The following is an 18,391-nucleotide window of genomic DNA, read 5'->3' on the forward strand; positions in this document are numbered from 1 at the left end:
ACTATAGTGTAATCTGTCATTGATTTGGAGTATGTTATTTCTTATTGGCTCCAGAAGAGACATTATCCTGTATGCTATTGGCTTGTGAAATATTATCACAGTGAACCTGTGTTAGGCAAATTATTGGCAAAGACAGTCTCCGTCTCTGAGCACAATTTGCCTCGAGTAAAACAGTATTTCTGGCCAGATGCCTGCCCCCAATCCCTAGAGGAAGGCTCCTATAGCAGACTGCTCTGAAATGGGGTTGATTACATTCCAAGGCTCTAAACATCTAATCTGGCCTTATTAACTACATCCTAACTTTGAGCTCCTGGGCAGTGGGTCCACTTCCCCAGGCCTGAATTACCATACTGCCACCGAGAGTTAATGAGACAGTATCTTGTCTTGGTATCCTTCATTCTCTATCCTTGGACTCACCAAGGAAAGAAGAGATGGACATTCAGGTACCACTTTCTCACTCCAGGCTCTTTCTCCTGGCTGTGAGCCTCTACCCTTCTCATTTCCCTCCCTCTCAGTGTGGTTTTAGAGGGTATGACCCTGGCTGTCAAAAGGACAAAAAAGAGTTTCTTTTCAAAGCACCTGCCCTCACCTCCCACCAGCCTAACCAAAGAACACCTGGAGAAGCTTTGACCTCATTGTATTTGAATTAATATTTATCAAATCTCAGGATGAGGTCAGCATTCCTGTAATTAAGAAAGTACTAGGGTATATTGCACCTGAATCCCAGCTGGTCTCTCTGCTGTCAATCTCTCCACTTTGTCTACAGTGTCTTAGATTGGCTACTAGAGTGTTTTGTTTAATATAATTATGACATGGGGATCCCTGGGTGGCCCTGGAGTCTCGGGATCGAGTCCACATCGGGCTCCCTGCATGGAGCCTGCTTCGCCCTCTGCCTGTGTTTCTGCCTCTCTCTCTCTCTCCATCTCTCTCTCTGTTTCTCATGAATAAATAAATAAAAATCTTTAAAAAATAATATAATTATGGCAATAATTTATTATTTGTCACTGCATGCTGCAAACTTTTCCTTTATTTATGTTTGTTTTTTTAATAGTTCCATGAGTCTTTAAAGATTCATTAACATATAGTGTATTATTATTTTGGGGTAGAGTTCAGTGATTCATCAGTTGCATATAACACTCAGTGCTCATTCCATCAAGTGCCCTCCTTAACACTCATCACCTAGTTACCCCATCCCCACAGCCTCTCCTCTCCAGCGACCCTCAGTTTTTTTCCTGTGATTAAGAGTCGCTTACAGCTTGTCTCCCTCTCTGACTTCATCTTGTTTTACTTTTTTCCTCTCTTTCCCTATGATCCTCTGTTTTTCTTAAATTCCACACATGAGTGAGATCATACGATAATTGTCTTTCTCTGATTGACTTACTTCACTTAGCATAATACTCTCTAGTTCCAACCACGCCATTGCAAATAGCAAGATTTCATTTTTTTGATAACTGAGTAATATTCCATTGTATGTATACCACATCTTCTTTATCCATTCATCTGTTGATGGACATCTGGGTTTTTTCCATAGTTTGGCTTTTGTGGACATTGCTACTATAAATATTGGGGTGCAGCTACCCCTTTGGATCACTACATTTGTATCCTTGGGGTAAATACCCAGTAGTGCAATTGCTGGGTCATAGGGTAGTATATTTTCAACTTTTTGAGGAACCTCTATACTGTTTTCCAGAGTGGCTGCACCAGTTTCATTCCTACCAACACTGTGAGAAGGTATCCCTTTTTCCACATCCTTGCCAACATCTATCGTTTCCTTCCATTTCTATTTGTTGCAACAGCTTCAAAAAAATAGGTATTAATTCTTCTTTAAATGTTTGCTAGAATTACCCTGAGAAGCCATCCAGCTCTGGATTCTTGTTTGTTGGGAGATTTTTTGATTACTGATTCAATTTCCTTGCTGGCTATGGGTCGGTTCAGGGTTTTCTATTTCTTCCTGTTTCAGTTTTGGTAGTTTATACATCTCTTGAAATGCATCCATTTCTTCCAGAGTGCCTAATTCGTTGGCATACAGTTGCTCATAATATGTTCATATAATTGTTTGTATTTCTTTGGCGTTGGTTATGATCTCTCCTCTTTAATTCAATGATTTTATTTATTTGGGTCCTTTCTCTTTTCTTTTTGATAAGTCTGGCCAGGAGTTTATCAACCTAACTAATTCCTTTGAAGAACCAGATCCTAGTTTTGTTGATCTGTTCTACTGTTCTTTTGGTTTCTATTTCATTGATTTATATTCTTTATTATCTTCTCCTGCTAGGTTTAGGCTTTATTTGCTGTTTTCTCCAACTCCCTTAGGTTTAAAGGTTATGCTGTGTATTTCAAACCTTTCTTATTTTTTGAGAAAGGCTTGTATTCCTGTATACTTTACCTCTTAGTGTTGTGTCCAAGATTGCTAATCCGAAGAAACCACCAAGGAGCTGACACCAATGCAAACGCACGAGGGTTTATTAGCAAGCTCGAGCTTGGGTCCAAGTATACCCAACACAGCGGAGCAGGGACTTGGACCCCGAAGTGGGTTACAGCTGGTTTTTTTATAGGCTGGTCTAGGGGATTTTCAGAAGGGGTGGAGGAATTTCTCAAGTTCTGTTTACATTCTGATATGGGGCTTTCAAGGGCATTGAGCTCTGTTCTCATTCTAATATGGGACTTTTTACCATGGGCATGGGCTTGTTGTCTTTCTGATATGGGATTCTCTGCCAAGGGTAATTCTGAGCTCTGTTGTCTTTCTGATATGGGATTCCCTGCAAGGACATTAAGGACATTCTGCAGTTTTTCCCGTAAAGTTCAGCTCTTATTCACAGGGGCCTAAGATGGCTGTACTTGTGCTAATGCTAAACTTTATGTGGGATGGCCTTAATTTTTCTCGGCCTCCACATTAGGACCGCCTTTGCTGCATCCCAACAGTTTTGAACAGTTGTGCTTTCATTTTCATTTGTTTACCTGAATTTTTAATTCTTTTTTGATTTCTTGGTTAACCCATTCATTTTTCAGTAGGATGCTCTTTAGCCTCCATGTATTTGAGTTCTTTCCAAATTTCCTTTTGTGACTGAGTTCCAGTTTCAAAGCAGTGTGGTCTGAAAATATGCCAAGAATGATCCCAATCTGTTGGTACCAGTTGAGACCTGATTTGTGACCAAGTATGTAATCTATTCTGGAGAATGTTCCATGTGCACTGGAGAAGAATGTGTATTCTGTTGCTTTAAGATGGAATGTTCTGAATATATCTGTGAAGTCCATCTGGTCCAATGTGTCATTCAAAGCCCTTATTTCCTTGTTGATCTTCTGCTTAGATGATCTGTCCATTCAGTGACTGGGGTATTAAAGTCCCCTACTATTATTATATTATTATTGATGCATTTCTTTAATTTTGTTATTATTATTTTTAAAATATTTTATTTATTTATTCATGAGAGACACAGAGAGAGACAGAGACATAGGCAGAGGCAGAAGCAGGCTCCTCACAGGGAGCCTGATATGGGACTTGATCCCTGGACCCGAGATCATCCCCTGAGCTAAAGGCAGATGCTCAACTGCTGAGCCACCCAGCCGTCCTTAATTTTGTCATTAGTTGGTTTATATAATTGGCTGCTCCCATGTTAGTGGCATAAATATTTACAATTATTAGATCTTCTTGTTGGATAGACACTTTAATTATGATATAGTTCCTCATCTTTTTATAGTCTTTGGTTTCAAATCTAATTTGTCTGATATAAGGATTGCAATTCCAGCTTTCTTTGGATGTCCATTAGCATGATAGCATGATAAAGGGTTTCCACACCCTCATTTTAAGCCTGGAGGTGTCTTTGGGTCTAAAATGGGTCTCTTGCAGATGGCATATCAATGGGTCTTGCTTTTTATCCAATCTGATACCCTGTGTCTTTTGATTGGGGCATTTAACTGGTTTACATTCAGATTAACTATTGAAAGATATTAATTTAGTGCCAAAGTGACCTGTAAAGTCACTTTCTATGTACTGTCTCTGTTCCTTTCTGGTCTATGTTATTTTGGAACTCTCTCTTCACTTAAAGGATCCCGTTTAATATTTCTTGTAGGGCTGGCTTATTGACCACAAATTCTTTTAGTTTCTGTTTGTCCTGGAAGCTTTTTATCTCTCCTTTTTTTTGAATGATATCCTAGCTGGATAAAGTATTCTTGGTTGCATATTTTTCTTATTTAGCATCTTGAATATATCATGCCAGTCTTTTCTGGCCTGCCAGGTCTCTGTGGATAGGTTTGCTACCAGTCTAATGTTTCTACCCTTGTAGGTTACAGATCTCTTGTCCTGAGCTGCTTTCAGGATTTTCTCTTTGTCTCTGAGATTTGCAGGTTTCACTATTATACGTCGGGGTGTTGACTTATTTTTATTGATTTGGGAGGGGTGTGTGTCTCTGTGCCTCCTGGACTTGAATGCCTGTTTCTTTCCCCAGAAAGGGAAGCCCTGTGCTATAATTTGCTCCAATATACCTTTTGCTCCCTTCTGTCTCTCTCCTTTCTTCTGGGATCCCAATTGTTCGAATGTTGTTTTGCTTTATGGTATCACTTATCTCTTGAATTCTACCCTCATGATTCAGTAGTTGTTTATCTCTTTTTCTCAGCTTCTTTATTCTCCAACATTTTGTCTTTTATATCACTAATTCTCTCTTCTACCTCATTTATCCTAGCAATTAGAGCTTCCATTTTTTTATTGCATCTCATTAATAACCTTTTTGATTTTGACATGATTAGATTTTAGTTCTGTTATTTCTCCAGAAAGGGATTCTCTAGTGTCTCCTAGGCTTTTTTTTCAAGCCCAGCTAGTATCTTTATAGCAACCCTAGTTCCGACATCTTACTTACATTCATACTGATTAGGTTCCTGGCAGTCAGTACTGCCTCTTGTTCTCTTTTTTGAGGTGAGTTTTTCTGGAGTTTGTCATTCTGCCCAGAGAAGAATAGATGAACGAGATACTGAAATAGCCACAAATCAGAGACTCGAAACCAGAAAAAGAAAAAGAGAGAGAATATAATCAGACAAGTAAACAGAACAGAGCAAAGCACTGGAACCTGTGTGTATTTTGGTCTGTTTGTTAGAAAATTTGATCCCAAAATTGTAAAGAAAGAAAAACTTATATATGTACAAAAATAAAATTAAATACAATGAAAGGATAGTTTATAACTGTGAAAAAAGAAAATTAAAAGAAAAAAAACGAAGGAATATAAATAGGTGAACAGAACAGAGCAATACACTATATCCTAAGTGTATTTTAATCAGTTTGTTAGAAGAAACTACATCTCAAAATTGTAAAGAAAGAAAAACATATAGGGCAGCCCTGGTGGCGCAGCGGTTTGGCGCCACCCACAGCCTGGGGTGTGATCCTGGAGACCTGGGATGGAGTTCCACATCCCGCTCCCTGCATGGAGCCTGCTTCTCCCACTCCCTCTGCCTGTGTCTCTGCCTCTCTCTCTGTGTCTATGAATAAATAAATAAAATCTTTAAAAAAAAAGGAACTTACACATATTAAAAAAAAGAAAAACATATATATACAAAAATAAAATTAAATACAATGAAAGGATAGAATGTAACTGTAAAAATGAAAATTTAAAAAGTTTTTTAAAAAAATTTAAAAAGATTTTAGAGAAACCTGGGTGGCTCAGTGGTTGAGCACCTGCCTTCGGCCCAGGGTGTGATCCTAGAGTCCTGGATCGAGTCCCACATCAGGCTCCCTGCATGGAGCCTACTCCCTCTGCCTGTGTCTCTGCCTCTCTCTCTCTGTGTCTCTCATTAATAAATAAATAAATCTTTAAAAAAAAAAACGATTTTATTCTTTATTTTTTGTTTTGTTTTTCAAAGATATTATTTCTTTATTTGACAGAGAGCAAGCAAGCACAAGCAGGGGGAGAGCAGCCAGAGAGAGAGGGAGAAGCTGACTTCCTGCAGAGCAGGGAGCCTGATATGGGGCTCAATCCCAGGATCCTGGGATCATGACCCAAGCGGAAGGCAGATGCCCAACCTAATAAGCCAACCAGGGGCCCCTAAAAAAAGATTTTTAAATAAGAGTTGATAAAATAAGAAACTGATTGAAAAAGAAAAGAGAAAAAAAAAGTAAAATTGAAGACTAAAGAATCATGGGGAGAAAAAAATGAATTCTACATACTGTTTCCCCCCTAGCGCTGGAGTTCTGCAGTTCTCTAAGATTAGTAAACTTGATCTTGGCTGGATGTTCCTGCTGGTCTTCTGAGGGAGGGGCCTGTTGCCCCGATTCTCAGATGTTTTTGCCCAAGGTGGAATTGCACCACCCTTGCCGGGGGCCAGGCTAAGTAATCTGTTTCATATTGCTCTTTTGTTCCCTGAGGGCTTTCCACTCTGTTTTAGAGGATGAGAGTGAAAATGATGGCCTCCCAATCTCCAGCGGAAAGCTTGGGTCCCCACTCTTCAGCACACCCTCAGGGAAAAGCAATCAATCACTCCTGTCTCCTTGGTCTCCCTCTGCACTCTGTGTTCACCCAGCCTGTGACCTAGCGTTTCTGTCTCAGGCATGTGACCCTGTTTTGAGTCCCCAAACCCTGTAGACTCCTGCAGCATGCTCCTGCATTACTCTTCCCAGATGGGGAAGGGGAGTCTTGCAGTTGATGGGGGAACAGAGGACTAGCTGAGAACAAAGCACAAGGCCGGGGGCAGCACATTGACAAGTCCTTGAAACAGGCAGAGGGACAGTCCTCTATGGACTCAGCTGTCTAGATCTAATTAATACTTTGCTAAGGGCAGAAAGCAATCTTACCCTGACCCTCAGGAGCCTGTGAATCTACTTTATTGTATAAAAATTCCTTTAGAAATTTCCTTTATCTCTAAACCCCCCCAAGATACATGTTGGCAATCATCCCCCAAGCACAAAGTCCACTGATAGCCATCTGAAGGGTCTCATGACTCAGGTTTTAATAGACAGTAGTCACTGACCTTTCTCGACAATAGCTGGCCCCCTCAAGGTCCTGGAAACCTTGCTTCCAAAATTCCTTAGAGACTGCGCTATCCTCAAACTCCTCCCAACCCTCAGGTATATAATCAGCTACCCCTCACAGGCCCCGGCAGCAGCTCTTCCTGCCTGTGGGTCCTGGCCCTGGGCTTTAATAAAACCACCATTTTGCACCAAAGACATCTCAAGAATTTTTTCTTGGTCATCAACTCCGGACCTCACCCCCCAAACCTCCCTTATATCCCAAAACTTCATCACAGTGGTTCTGTTGCTTGCTGGGCTCCTGCTCAGAGAGCAGTTGCCCAACCATGCCAAGGTATGCCATATATGGCAACCCCGAGCGGAGAGCCCACTCTTGGGCTCGCTGATTGCAGCTGGCTTCCCTACTCCGATGCCTGGGAAACCTGCCACACTCAGGCACCGCCAGTCTTCCTGTGAACCCAGGAATCCTGAGACCACACTGACCCACCTAGGATAGCACCCTGCTTTGCCACCTGAGCGCCTTTCGGGAGGGACGTCCCTCACCAGATGATGCCTCAGGGACGTCCTGGCCACCAACTGATGAGTCCATCACCTTCTGCTGCAGCCCAGAGCCTTCATCCTGGAGGAGGTGTGATGAGCCCCTTCTGATGTGTGCAGAGGGGACCAATGATAATATTGGGGAGCTTGTGTGGATAAAGGTGCTGTTCCAGCCTGGGAATTTTTTTAAGAAGGATTTTATTTATTTATTCATGAGAGACACAGAGAGAGAGAGACAGAGACACAGGCAGAGGGAGAAGCAGGCTCCATGCAGGGAGCCCGATGCAGGACTCCATCCCAGGACTCCAGGATCACACCCTGGGGTGAAGGCAGACGCTCAGCTGCTGAGCCTCCCTGGCGTCCTACACCCTGGGAATTTCTAGTAAAGGGAAGATCACAGTCTAGGAAAACTCTTGTTTTCTCTGGTAGGAACAAAGTGTATACTGGGAAAGTGTGAATGCTGCTTGTCAAGGCTGGACGTGGTGCCTGAGGCCAGTAGGCTGACTGATCCTACATGCTTCCCTGTCCTCAGGCCCCCCGTGAGCAGTCCCAGTGATGAGGATCCCACTGCCAGAGGGATGGGGATGAAGGAGGAAGGTACATGAGAGAATGATGTTCTCGCTGCTTTTTTTTTTTTTTTTAAAGAACAGAATTTATACAATTTTTTAATCTTTTTTTTTCATTTTTTTAAAATTTATTTATGATAGTCACAGAGAGAGAGAGAGAGAGAGAGAGAGAGAGAGGCAGAGACACAGGTAGAGGGAGAAGCAGGCTCCATGCACCGGGAGCCCGACGTGGGATTCGATCCTGGGTCTCCAGGATCGCGCCCTGGGCCAAAGGCAGGCGCCAAACCACTGCACCACCCAGGGATCCCTCTCGCTGCTTTTGAATTACCGCTCTGCCATATGCCCTTAGACAAGTTACTTCACTTCCTAAACTTTCCTCATCTATAAAATGGGAATAATAATGGAATCTATCCAATAGGTTATTGGGCAGATTACATAAGATGTCATATATGTGATGCATGGGAAACACTGTCCCAGTGGGCACACAGGGCACAATAAATGGTAACTAGGAAAAGTATTTTCCTGTTGTAAAATTATAGCTATTTAACCAGGGCAGGGCAGGTTATGATATGGAGAAAAGGGCATGGAGGTGATGTGCACAAATATCCACCTTGGTCACCTGAGAATCAGGAAGAAGGAAGCAGCCTTCAAAGGTGATCCTGTGGGGCTGCCATTAAATGGAGGCTTTAATGGTCTTTTTTCACACTGTACTTACTTATATCTATTATGTAATTTCCTAAAATATTACTTTTTAAAAAAGATTTTATCTATTTATTCATGAGACACACACACACACACACACACACACACGCAGAGGCACAGGCAGAGGGAGAAGCAGGCTCCATGCAGGGAGCCTGACGTGGGACTCAATCCTGGGGCTCCAGGATCACACACTGAGCCAAATACAGATGCTTTAACCACTGAGCCACCCAGGTGTCCCTAAAATATTACTTTTTAATCAGAAAATTATTAAAGGATATAATTTTTATTGCTATGTGGCTTACATACCATAGATGCACCCCTTTGAAGTGTATAATTCAGTTGTAATATATTCACTCTGATGTGTAATCACTATCACTGTCTAATTCCAGAACATTTTCATCACCCCAAAAAGAATCTCTCTACCCAATGGCACTCACCAACCACATCCTAAACAGCTACTAATCTATCTTCTGTCTTTATGGATTGGTCTATTCTGGCCATGTCATATAAATAGAGTCATACCATATGTGTTTTTGTGTGTGTGTGTGTCTGGTATCTCTGTTAGCATAATGTTTTCTTTCTTTTTTTAAGATTTTATTTATTTATTCATAAGAGACAGAGAGAAAGAGAGAGAGGAAGAGGCACAGGCAGAGGGAAAAGCAGGCTCCATGCAGGGAGCCTGACATGGGACTTGATCCAGGATCATACCCTGGGCCAAAGGCAGGTGCTAAACTGCTGAGCCACCCAGGGATCCCCAGCATAATGTTTTCGAGGTTCATCCACGTTGTAGCATGAATCAGTACCTCATTCATTTTTATGGCGGAATTATACTCTATTATGGGGATATACCATACTTTGTTTACCCACTCATAAACTCAAAATCAGTTTATGGACATTTGAGTTGTTTCCATGTTTTGGCTGTTAGGAATAAGGCTGCTATGAACATCATGCACATGTCTTCTTATGGATATCTATTTTCAGTTCTTTTAGATATACATGTAGGAGTATAATACAGGTCAAATGGTAACTGTTTTTTAAAAGATTTTGTTTATTTATTTGACAGAGAGAGAGAGTAAGTACAAGCAGGGGGAGTGTCAGAGGGAGAGGGAGAAGTCGGCTCCCCACTGAGCAGAGAGGCTCACATGGGGCTCCATCCCAGGACTCTGGGATCATGACCTGAACTGAAGGCAGATGCCTAACAACTCAGCCACCCAGGCGCCCCTCTATTGTTCAACTCTGAAGAATTGCCAAGCTATTCCAAAGCAGCTTCTACCACTTTGCATTCCTTCCAGCAATGTATTCAGGTTGCAGTTTTTCTACATCCTTATAATTTTTAAAAAACAATTTATTTATTTATTCATGAGAGACACAGAGAGATATATAGAGACACAGGCAGAGGGAGAAGCAGGTTCCATGCAGGGAGTCTGATGTGGGACTGGGTCTCAGGACCCCAGGGTCATACCCTCAGCCAAAAGGTGGTCGCTCAACCACTGAGCCACCCAAAAATTGAGTCCCAAATTTTTTTTTTTTTTTTTAACAAAGAAAGCTAAGTCTTTGTAGCTGTTTGAGCTGGGCTCCACACCCTCAGTTTCCTTTCCGGAAACAGGGCCCAGGGCAGGGAAGCTCTGTGCTTTGTGTCCTTTAGTGGCTCTTCTACAGTGATCTCCCTCAGCCTGCGAGCTCCTGGAGCGGAGTCTCTGTCTCCCAGAACCGCCCCTAGGGGGCAGCTCATAACAGTTCTTCAACAGTTACGTTTCTCTCCAGAAAAGGGTTCAAACTGGCTGAATGTGCAGGGACAGAAAAGGGGATTTAATTTCATGCCTCTCTTACCAATGTGAGTGCTGTTCTCTATATTTTAGCTCAAAGAATAGTCAACCCTGATTAACTATCAAAAATCATATGATGATCTAGGGGCACCTGATGGCTCAGTCAGTTAAAGCATCTGCCTTTGGCTCAGCTCATGATTCTGGGGTCCTGGGATTGAGCCCGACAGCAGGCTCCCTGCTCAGTAGGGAGTCGGCTTCTCCCTCTGCCCCTCCCCGTGCTTGTTCTCTATCTCTCTCTCTTTCAAATAAATAAATAAATAAATAAATAAATAAATAAATAAAATCCTTAAACAAAATATCATATAAGGATCTTATTAAAATGCCTATTTCCAGGGTGCCTGGGTACCTCAGTCTGTTAAGCATCTGCCTTTGGCTGGGATTATGATTCCAGGAGTCCTGGATCAAGCCCCATATTGCATTGGGGTCTCTGCTCAGTGGGGAGCCTGCTTCTCCCTCTCCTTCTGCCACTCTCCCTGCTTGTACTCTCTTTTTCTGTGTTAAGTGAATAAATAAATAAAATCTTTAAATACAATAAATTTCCATTTCCATTCCTTCCTAGGAGATTCTAATCCCTTTAGTTTGGAGTTCAGCCCAGGCAATCTGTATTTTTAACAAGTACCCTAGGTGATTCTGATGAACTGTAGTTGGGAAGCAAGATATTATACCCTTTATCCCACAGTGATGTGGCCCATTTTGCAGTTGAGAAAACTGAGGCTCAGAGAAAAATTAACTTGCCCCAAATCATAGTTAGCTTGACCTTCTCCAAAGCCTCTATGTTCCATATGACGCCAGGCTTTACATTTGTTAGCATGGACCTGCAGAGTAGAGAGCCTCTCTCCATGCAGGACTGGAAATTCTGACAACAAAGACCTTGGCAAACACCCTACATTCCTCTTCCCTATTTCCACTGAATGTGGTGAGAATACATATTGTATTTGATTCCTAAGCCTGTTATAACAAAGTACCACGGGCTGGGTGACTTAAAACAACAAATTTGTTTTCTTTTTTTTTTTACAAATTTGTTTTCTGAAAGTTCTTAGAAGCTCAAAGTCCAAAATCAAGATGTTGGCAGGATCACGGTCTCTCTGAGGGATCTAGGGAAGACTTTGTTCCATGCATTTTTCTTAGCTTCTGTTGTTTCCCAGCAATCCTCGGCATTCCTTGACTTCCAGCGATGTGACTCCAATCTCTGTCTCCATTTCATGTGTTGTTCTCTCTACATGTCTCTCTTTTTTTTTTTAAAGATTTATTTATTTATTTATTCATGATAGAGACACACACACACACACACACACACACACACACACACACACACAAACACAAGAGGAGGGAGAAGCAGGCTCCACGCCGGGAGCCGGACGCGAGACTCGATCCCGGGACTCCAGGATCACGCCCTGGGCCAAAGGCAGGTGCTAAACCGCTGAGCCACCCAGGGATCCCCTGTCTCTTTTCTTTTTATAAGACACCAGTCATACTAGGTTAAGGACCTACCCTACTTCAGTCTGACCTCTTCTTACATATTAATTACATCTGCAAAGACCCTGTTTCAAAATAAGGTCACATTCATAGGTACCAAGGTTAGGGCTTCAACATACCTTTTGGGAGGGGAATACCCCCCCAAATATCTAGGATAATCAGAAAGTATCAAACAAAAGCAGGATTCTAATGCTGGACTTACACACCCAATCACTATGGTGATACTTAGTTTCTAAAAGCAGGTACAATCCAAGGGCCAGATGGGAAGAGAAGCTGTGGTGGGCACAGGGTGAGATTTGGGCACTGTGCATGGCACTTGACAGTTAAGGACTTTGATCTGGCATCAAAATAGTTCATAAATCTGGCTCAACTAGATTTTATTCATTCAGTCAACAGCTCTGTAGGCTTCTCATGTGCCAAGATTGGGTAGGGAGCAAGGCAGGTGGGAACCATTCAATCATGGCTTCTGGTTTATTGGGGTGACTGACCACCAGAGGATCACACTAATGAGGGCACAATTACAAACTAAGATCTGTGCTCTAAGAAGAAACCTGGTGTCACCAAGGAGACCTTCCTGTTGCTGTATTTACTCCCTCCCTTCCTTCCTTTCCCTCCCATTCTTCCTCCTTCCCTCCCTTTTATCAATTAACCTTCTCTTGGGACACCTGAAGGTATTGCAAAATCTCAGTGAAATAGAGGGAATTAGAGCATTCCTAGTAGTGTGGGCGTAGTAACAACCCAAACTGCAGGATTAATGGGGTAGAGGCTGGGAGACAGAGGGGTAGGAGGCTTCGTGTTAAAGGGTAAGGGTGGGAGAGTGTCCCACCTGGGTTTTCCCCCTACTGTGCAGTGAACACGCCCTGGGAGATTCATGGCCAGTGGGTAACAGCTCTTAAAGCTTTTACCAATTTGAAGCTGTGGACCTCCTCCCCTCCAAAAATCCCTTTATTGTTTGGCCCTTATATAGCATGTTCCCTAGGATGCCAAGATAGCAGGCCAAGCCCTGGCCAGGGTAGGGTCAATGCCTAGAGAAGCCCCACTCTGACCTGGCCGTAATGGCTGTGAAATCCTGCCTAGCTTGGGGAAGCTCTCAAATCTGGCTCCGTCTCCCTCCCTACTACCATGGTCCCAAGGTCCCACTGATGAAGGATACTTGGAAGACAGGCAAGTGGGGACACCCTTAAAAGGATCTGACACTACTCTGGAAGGCGTCCTCCACCCTTTCCCAAGAGATAGCTAGGTGACAAAAACCTGATTGGATGATAGGCTCAGGGAGGGTTCATCAGGTGAAAACAGCCCGCCAACAAGCCCTAGACTTAGGAACTCCTGTGGCAACCCTCTCCGGTCCCCTCCCTCTTGGGGAGCTTTGTATTACCACTCAATAAACCCTGCTTGACTGCCCACCACTCTGCCTGGCCACCTCTTCATTCTTTGAAGTGGCGTGACCAAGAAGCAAAGGCACCAAAGTAAAACGAATCCTGTAGCACCATCTCTTACCTCCCTGTGACCAGGATGGTCAGGCTCCTTCCAATCCACCCCCCACCTACACAGGTGTCAGAGGGATCCTTCTCAAATGCCAATCAGACTGGGCACTCCCTGGCTCCCACTGGCCTCCCATTTCCTTCAGGGTGGCTCCCAGTGACCTGGCTCCCATCTGGTACTCCAGCCCCACTTGCCTCTTGCCAGGTACCCTTCAGCTACTTGTGGCTGCCTCTACACCAGACACAGCATCACTTCTCTGTACTCTGCCTGGAATTGCCTGTCCGGTCCCATTCTGGTGGCTAACTCCTCCTGATCCTTGGACAACCACTTCCATCAGCATCTCTGGATGCATTAAGTGCCCCTTTTCAGAGCTCTCACCTTCTCCCACTATCATTGCATTGTGTTGCAACTTTCTTTCCACTGAGACATCTTTTCCTTTTTTTTTTTTAAGACTTATTTATTTATTCACGAGAGACCCAGAGAGAGGCAGAGACACACAGGCAGAGGGAGAAGCAGGCTCCTCACGGGAGCTTGATGTGGGACCCAATCCTGGATCCTGGGATCACGACCTGAACCGAAGGCAGCCTCCAACCATTGAGCCATCCAGGTGTCCCTTTCCTTTCTTTTTTCTTTTTTTAAAGATTTATTTATTTACTTGAGGGGGAGCAAGCACAGAGGGAGAGAAGCAGACTCCCCGCTGAGCACAGAGCCTGATGCAGGAGCTCGATTCCAGGACCCTGGGATCACGACTTAAGCCAAAGGCAGACACTTTGGGCCTGAGCCACCCAGGTGCCCCTAACTGGGACATCCTTGAGGTGGGAACAATGTCGGATTATACTGTGATCTTCCCCCTACACGTCTCCCTGCCCTGCCCCCAGCCACACTGTGTGCCTAGGAGCCGGCACCACAACACGACATCCCTTAATGCCCAGCTAGGGCTCCACTGCCCACCTGACCACAAGCTCTGGCCTTGGCTGATAGATACATTTATGTTTCCAAATAGACTTTGACTGTGACCTGACAGTTTTGTGGATGTGAGCCTTCACTGCCACCCCTAGTCTGCAAGTGCCCCGAGACCCGGCCCAGAAAGCTCCCAGACAGAGGTCACTAGTGGAAAGATGGGATCTCACAGAGCTGCTTCCGTTCCCTCCACTTCTGCCAGTAGTCAGTGAGCTATCCCTGAGGTGCTCCTGTAGCCACCCCCCTTATCCCAGAACTTCTCAGGTTCCCCCCTCGGTCTTGGGGGTGGGGGTGCAAAGGGGTATCAGTCCCCTTCCTTCGGAGCCTGCTCCTGGGTCGGCAGGGCCAGAGGATGGGTAAGGCAGGGGTAGGATGCTCAGGTGTGCTGGATTCTACTGTCCTTGTGCGTACCTATCAAAAGCCTAGGAACTGAACGTGCGGGGGTGGAGTGGGGGTGCTAAAAAGGTTTCATAACCTGCTTTCTGGTATGGGCGGCAGAGACTCAGTCAACCATCAGGGCAGGTTAATATTCTGAAGGTGAGGAAACAATCTCTAGGCAGGAAAGGGACTTAATCTGCTCCCTACCAACAAGAAAAGAAAGCCTCTGCTTGCGTGGTCCTGCTGACCTGGCAATCAGGACTTCAGATCTTGGTTTTGGAAAGCTGGCCCTTTTCCAGAACCAAGACCAGTCTTCTTTAAGAGTCTACCATGCAGGACCTCTTCCAAGTTTCATCATTTACTTTCAATGCACAAGCCCAGGATCAGCCCAGGGCAGCTTAGCTGTCAGGCTAGTGGATTTTTTCCAACCTTCTCGGACCACCCACCCGTGAGGGTCGGACAAGCACACATAAACCCCTTGGCCTTTTGCAGGACTCATCAAGAAATCGGGGAGGGCAGACAGTGCCTGAGTCTGGGGGACGGGGCTCACTGATCCAAAGCTCAAGGGGAGGTAGGGGTGGGGGAGGAACTCCCTAAAGAGCCCCTCCTGTCAGCTGCGGAGACTCACCTCTTGTCACTGGAGTGATTGATTTCAGGGTCTTGCCAGCAACATTCCTCCCCATCTTCTTTCCGTACTTGCTGTTAAGTTGCAAGTGGTAGGGTCTGCTTGAGATCCTGGGGCTACGTGCCCCCCCAGCACCCCGTCCGCCTTCACTGGCCAAAGTCCTTCCGGCACACAGCACTCCTCCCCCCACCCCCAGCCCCAGCTGACTTGAGCTGGACCCAGAGGCTTACGAGGCTGTTATCTCTCAACAGACAGCTGTGCAGGGCTGGAGGCAGCAGCTTATCAGGGAGCCTGCAGTGATTCACAGCCCAAGTTCCAGCTTCTCTGCTGAATAGTAATTTCCAGCAGTGGATTTGTGCTCAGTCTGTCTCCTCCCCCTCTCCCAAGGGTGTGCTGTCCTTTCTGAGAGAGCAGTGAAGGGGAGATCCTACGGATGGCGAGGAGGGGTTTGGTGCCAGCTTTCTGGATATGGCTGTCAATTGGCAGGAGGCGGCAGGTTTAGGGAGCCCGGTGGGGTGTGCCTCCCTTGGCAGTGACCCCCAGGGGAGTTCACTGGGGCCTGCCAGCCTGCCTGCCTTCCCAGGAAAGCAATGAGCTCCTCTCTTTCCCTCAGTGGTGGTGCACGGGGGGGGGGGAGGGGGCACAAAGGCCCCCTTCTGGCTACCAGCCCCTGAGCCTAGAGCCAGACAGAAAGCTGAGAGAAGAGGCCAGGGACTGGGCAACGTGCCCCTTGTTCCACCTTGGAACAAGACTGCAGGCTGGAGGGGATGGAGACCCAAGGCCACAGGCCAAAGCAGTTTCCACATAGGTTAAGTGCTAAGAAAGAAACCTGGGGCCAGAGCCATTTTTGTGTTTGTTTTATTGGAAGCAGGACTCCAGCTCAGGGGGTAAGGCAGAGAGTTCTGTCTGGGGTCTGTCCTTCTGGGCCAGCAGGGGAAGGGGGACTGTTAAGAGAGCTAGAGCCCATGGGGACGCCCCTGCACCAAGATAGCAGGATGCTCCTTAACAGCAGCAGGGTAAGGAAACTAGAGAGGAAGAGGTCTTCCCCAGGTGACATAGACCGCCCCCCCCCCCCCCACTGTCCTGCCTTCCAGCCGTCTGCTGTCCTTCCTCGCCCCTTGCCTCAGCCGCCAACGGTGGAGAGGGTGCCAAGAGCTCTCCTGGGGCCACACACTGTCCTCGGGAACACCGGATGCCTCCAATCCTCGGGGGTCCTGGGCAAGGCTCAAGAGTCCCCCTGCCCACCGTCCCCTCCCGGAAGAAGGTCCCGGCATGGCTCGGTGGACTTGTGCGTCTCCAGGCAGCCCAAGTGGCGGAGCAGCCAAGCGCCCACGACGCTTCCCTGGGGTCCCCGCCCCGTAGCCCCGGGCCCGGTGCTGACGGCGCGAGGAGCTACGTCCCGAGCACCTCCCGGGCACCGAGCACCGGGGCATGAAAGGCTGGAGATGCGGCTCAAGGTCGGGGCTCCGGGGGCAGGAGGGGCCGGCCCCGCGAGCTCTCAGGCCATCGGACGCTCCTCCGCGGTCCCGGGCTCAGGTCGCAGGCGCTTGGCGGAGCCTTCGGCAGCCGCGGCTCCCCCCGGGCCCCGCTTGGACGTCGGCGCGGCGGGCTGCGACGAGGGTCCCGGATGGGCGTCCGGGGGCTGGTAGCCGGGCTGGCGCGGATCCAGGGCGTCCTTGCAGAGCAGGATGGCGAGGCCGGGCACGTTCTTGAGGACACTGAGGCTGGCGGCCGGCTCTCCAGGCCTGTGCCCCGGCGCGGGCCCCGGCGGGAGGCTTTGCCACACCTCGCGCACGCTCCGGTAGCGCAGCCGCGTGACCTGGTGCAGGCCCGCCAGGCGGCGCTTGAGGATCTCCGCGCACGTGACGGTCTTGGTGGAGGCTCGACCGCAGCCGCTGAAGACGATGGCGCGCGTGGCGGGCTGCGCCATGCTGGCCGTGGCGAAAGCCAGCAGGTTCCGGATCTTGCTGCCCTCCTTGACCCGCATGTGCACAGCGCCCGGCGCCAGGTCGGCGAAGGGCCCGGAGCCCGGGCCGCCCCCCTCGGCCCCCTCGCCCCCCGGCGCCTCCTCCGAGCGCACCTTACGGAAGTTCTCCATGCGCCGTCGTTGCCGGGACCGCGGGGGCGCGGACTTGGCCATGGGGCCGCCTCAGCCCTGGGGCTGCATGGCCGCCGCCGCCCCTGGCCAGGGCCCGCAGGTACCGGGGTGCGGGAGCGCCGCGGACGCCGGCGGGCGGGCTGGGACGGCGCGATCCTCGCCCCCGACCGGCTCCAGCGGGCGCCGCTCTCCGCCGCGCTCTCCGCGCCCAGGGCTCCGCGCCTTCAGCGGCCGCCCCGCCCCGGAGCCCGGAGCCCCGCCCCCGCCAGGCCCCGCCCCCGCCAGGCCCCGCCCCCGCCCGAGCCCCGGCCGCCTCCGGGATCCAGTCCCGAGTCCCGCCACCGGAGCGGTGCGCGGGGAGGTGCGGCGGCGGCGCCGGGGCGGAGCTGCGGGGCGCAGTTCCCCCGGAGTCGCCATCTGCCCTCCCTGAGCCAGCCCTCGTCAACGGGCGACCTGCGTAAAAACTGTGTGTGCGACGCCAAAGCCGCCTGGAGCCGGGCGCCCCAGCCCTTGCGCCCCCCGTGCCCTCGCAGGGAGGTTTTGCCCCCCGCCCCCCGGGGGAACGCCTGCGCCCCGTCCCCCCCGCGCCCGAGCCGCTCCTCCCGCCTCAAGGACGGCGGGGGCGCGAGCCGCAGAGTGCGGGGGCCCGGCTGCAGCTGCGCCCCGCGCTGCCCCCCGCGCTGCCCTCGGAGCGCCACGTCGCGGCGGCCGGGGACGGGTGGAGCCGGAGCTGGAGCTCGCGGACCCCGGCAGGCCCGGGCCGGGGGTGAGGCTGTGGGCCAGGCTGCCCCTGCG

General features: G+C 48.3%; 1 protein-coding gene across 1 annotated transcript; it reads right to left on the reverse strand.

Annotated features, from left to right (window-relative positions):
• Positions 1-16,340: 16,340 nt before the first annotated feature.
• Positions 16,341-17,701, reverse strand: RPP25 (ribonuclease P and MRP subunit p25). The gene has a single exon (XM_038579888.1). It carries the CDS (start codon positions 17,636-17,638, stop codon positions 16,997-16,999), a length of 642 nt encoding a protein of 213 aa, XP_038435816.1. The 5' UTR covers positions 17,639-17,701; the 3' UTR covers positions 16,341-16,996.
• Positions 17,702-18,391: the final 690 nt, after the last annotated feature.

The sequence above is a fragment of the Canis lupus genome, chromosome 30, assembly GCF_011100685.1.
Source record: "Canis lupus familiaris isolate Mischka breed German Shepherd chromosome 30, alternate assembly UU_Cfam_GSD_1.0, whole genome shotgun sequence".
In the NCBI taxonomy this organism is placed as follows: Eukaryota; Metazoa; Chordata; class Mammalia; order Carnivora; family Canidae; genus Canis; species Canis lupus.

Excerpts from the sequence above, each read along its gene's own strand:
- RPP25 (XM_038579888.1), bottom strand. The coding sequence starts at position 17,638 with ATGGCCAAGTCCGCGCCCCCGCGGTCCCGGCAACGACGGCGCATGGAG.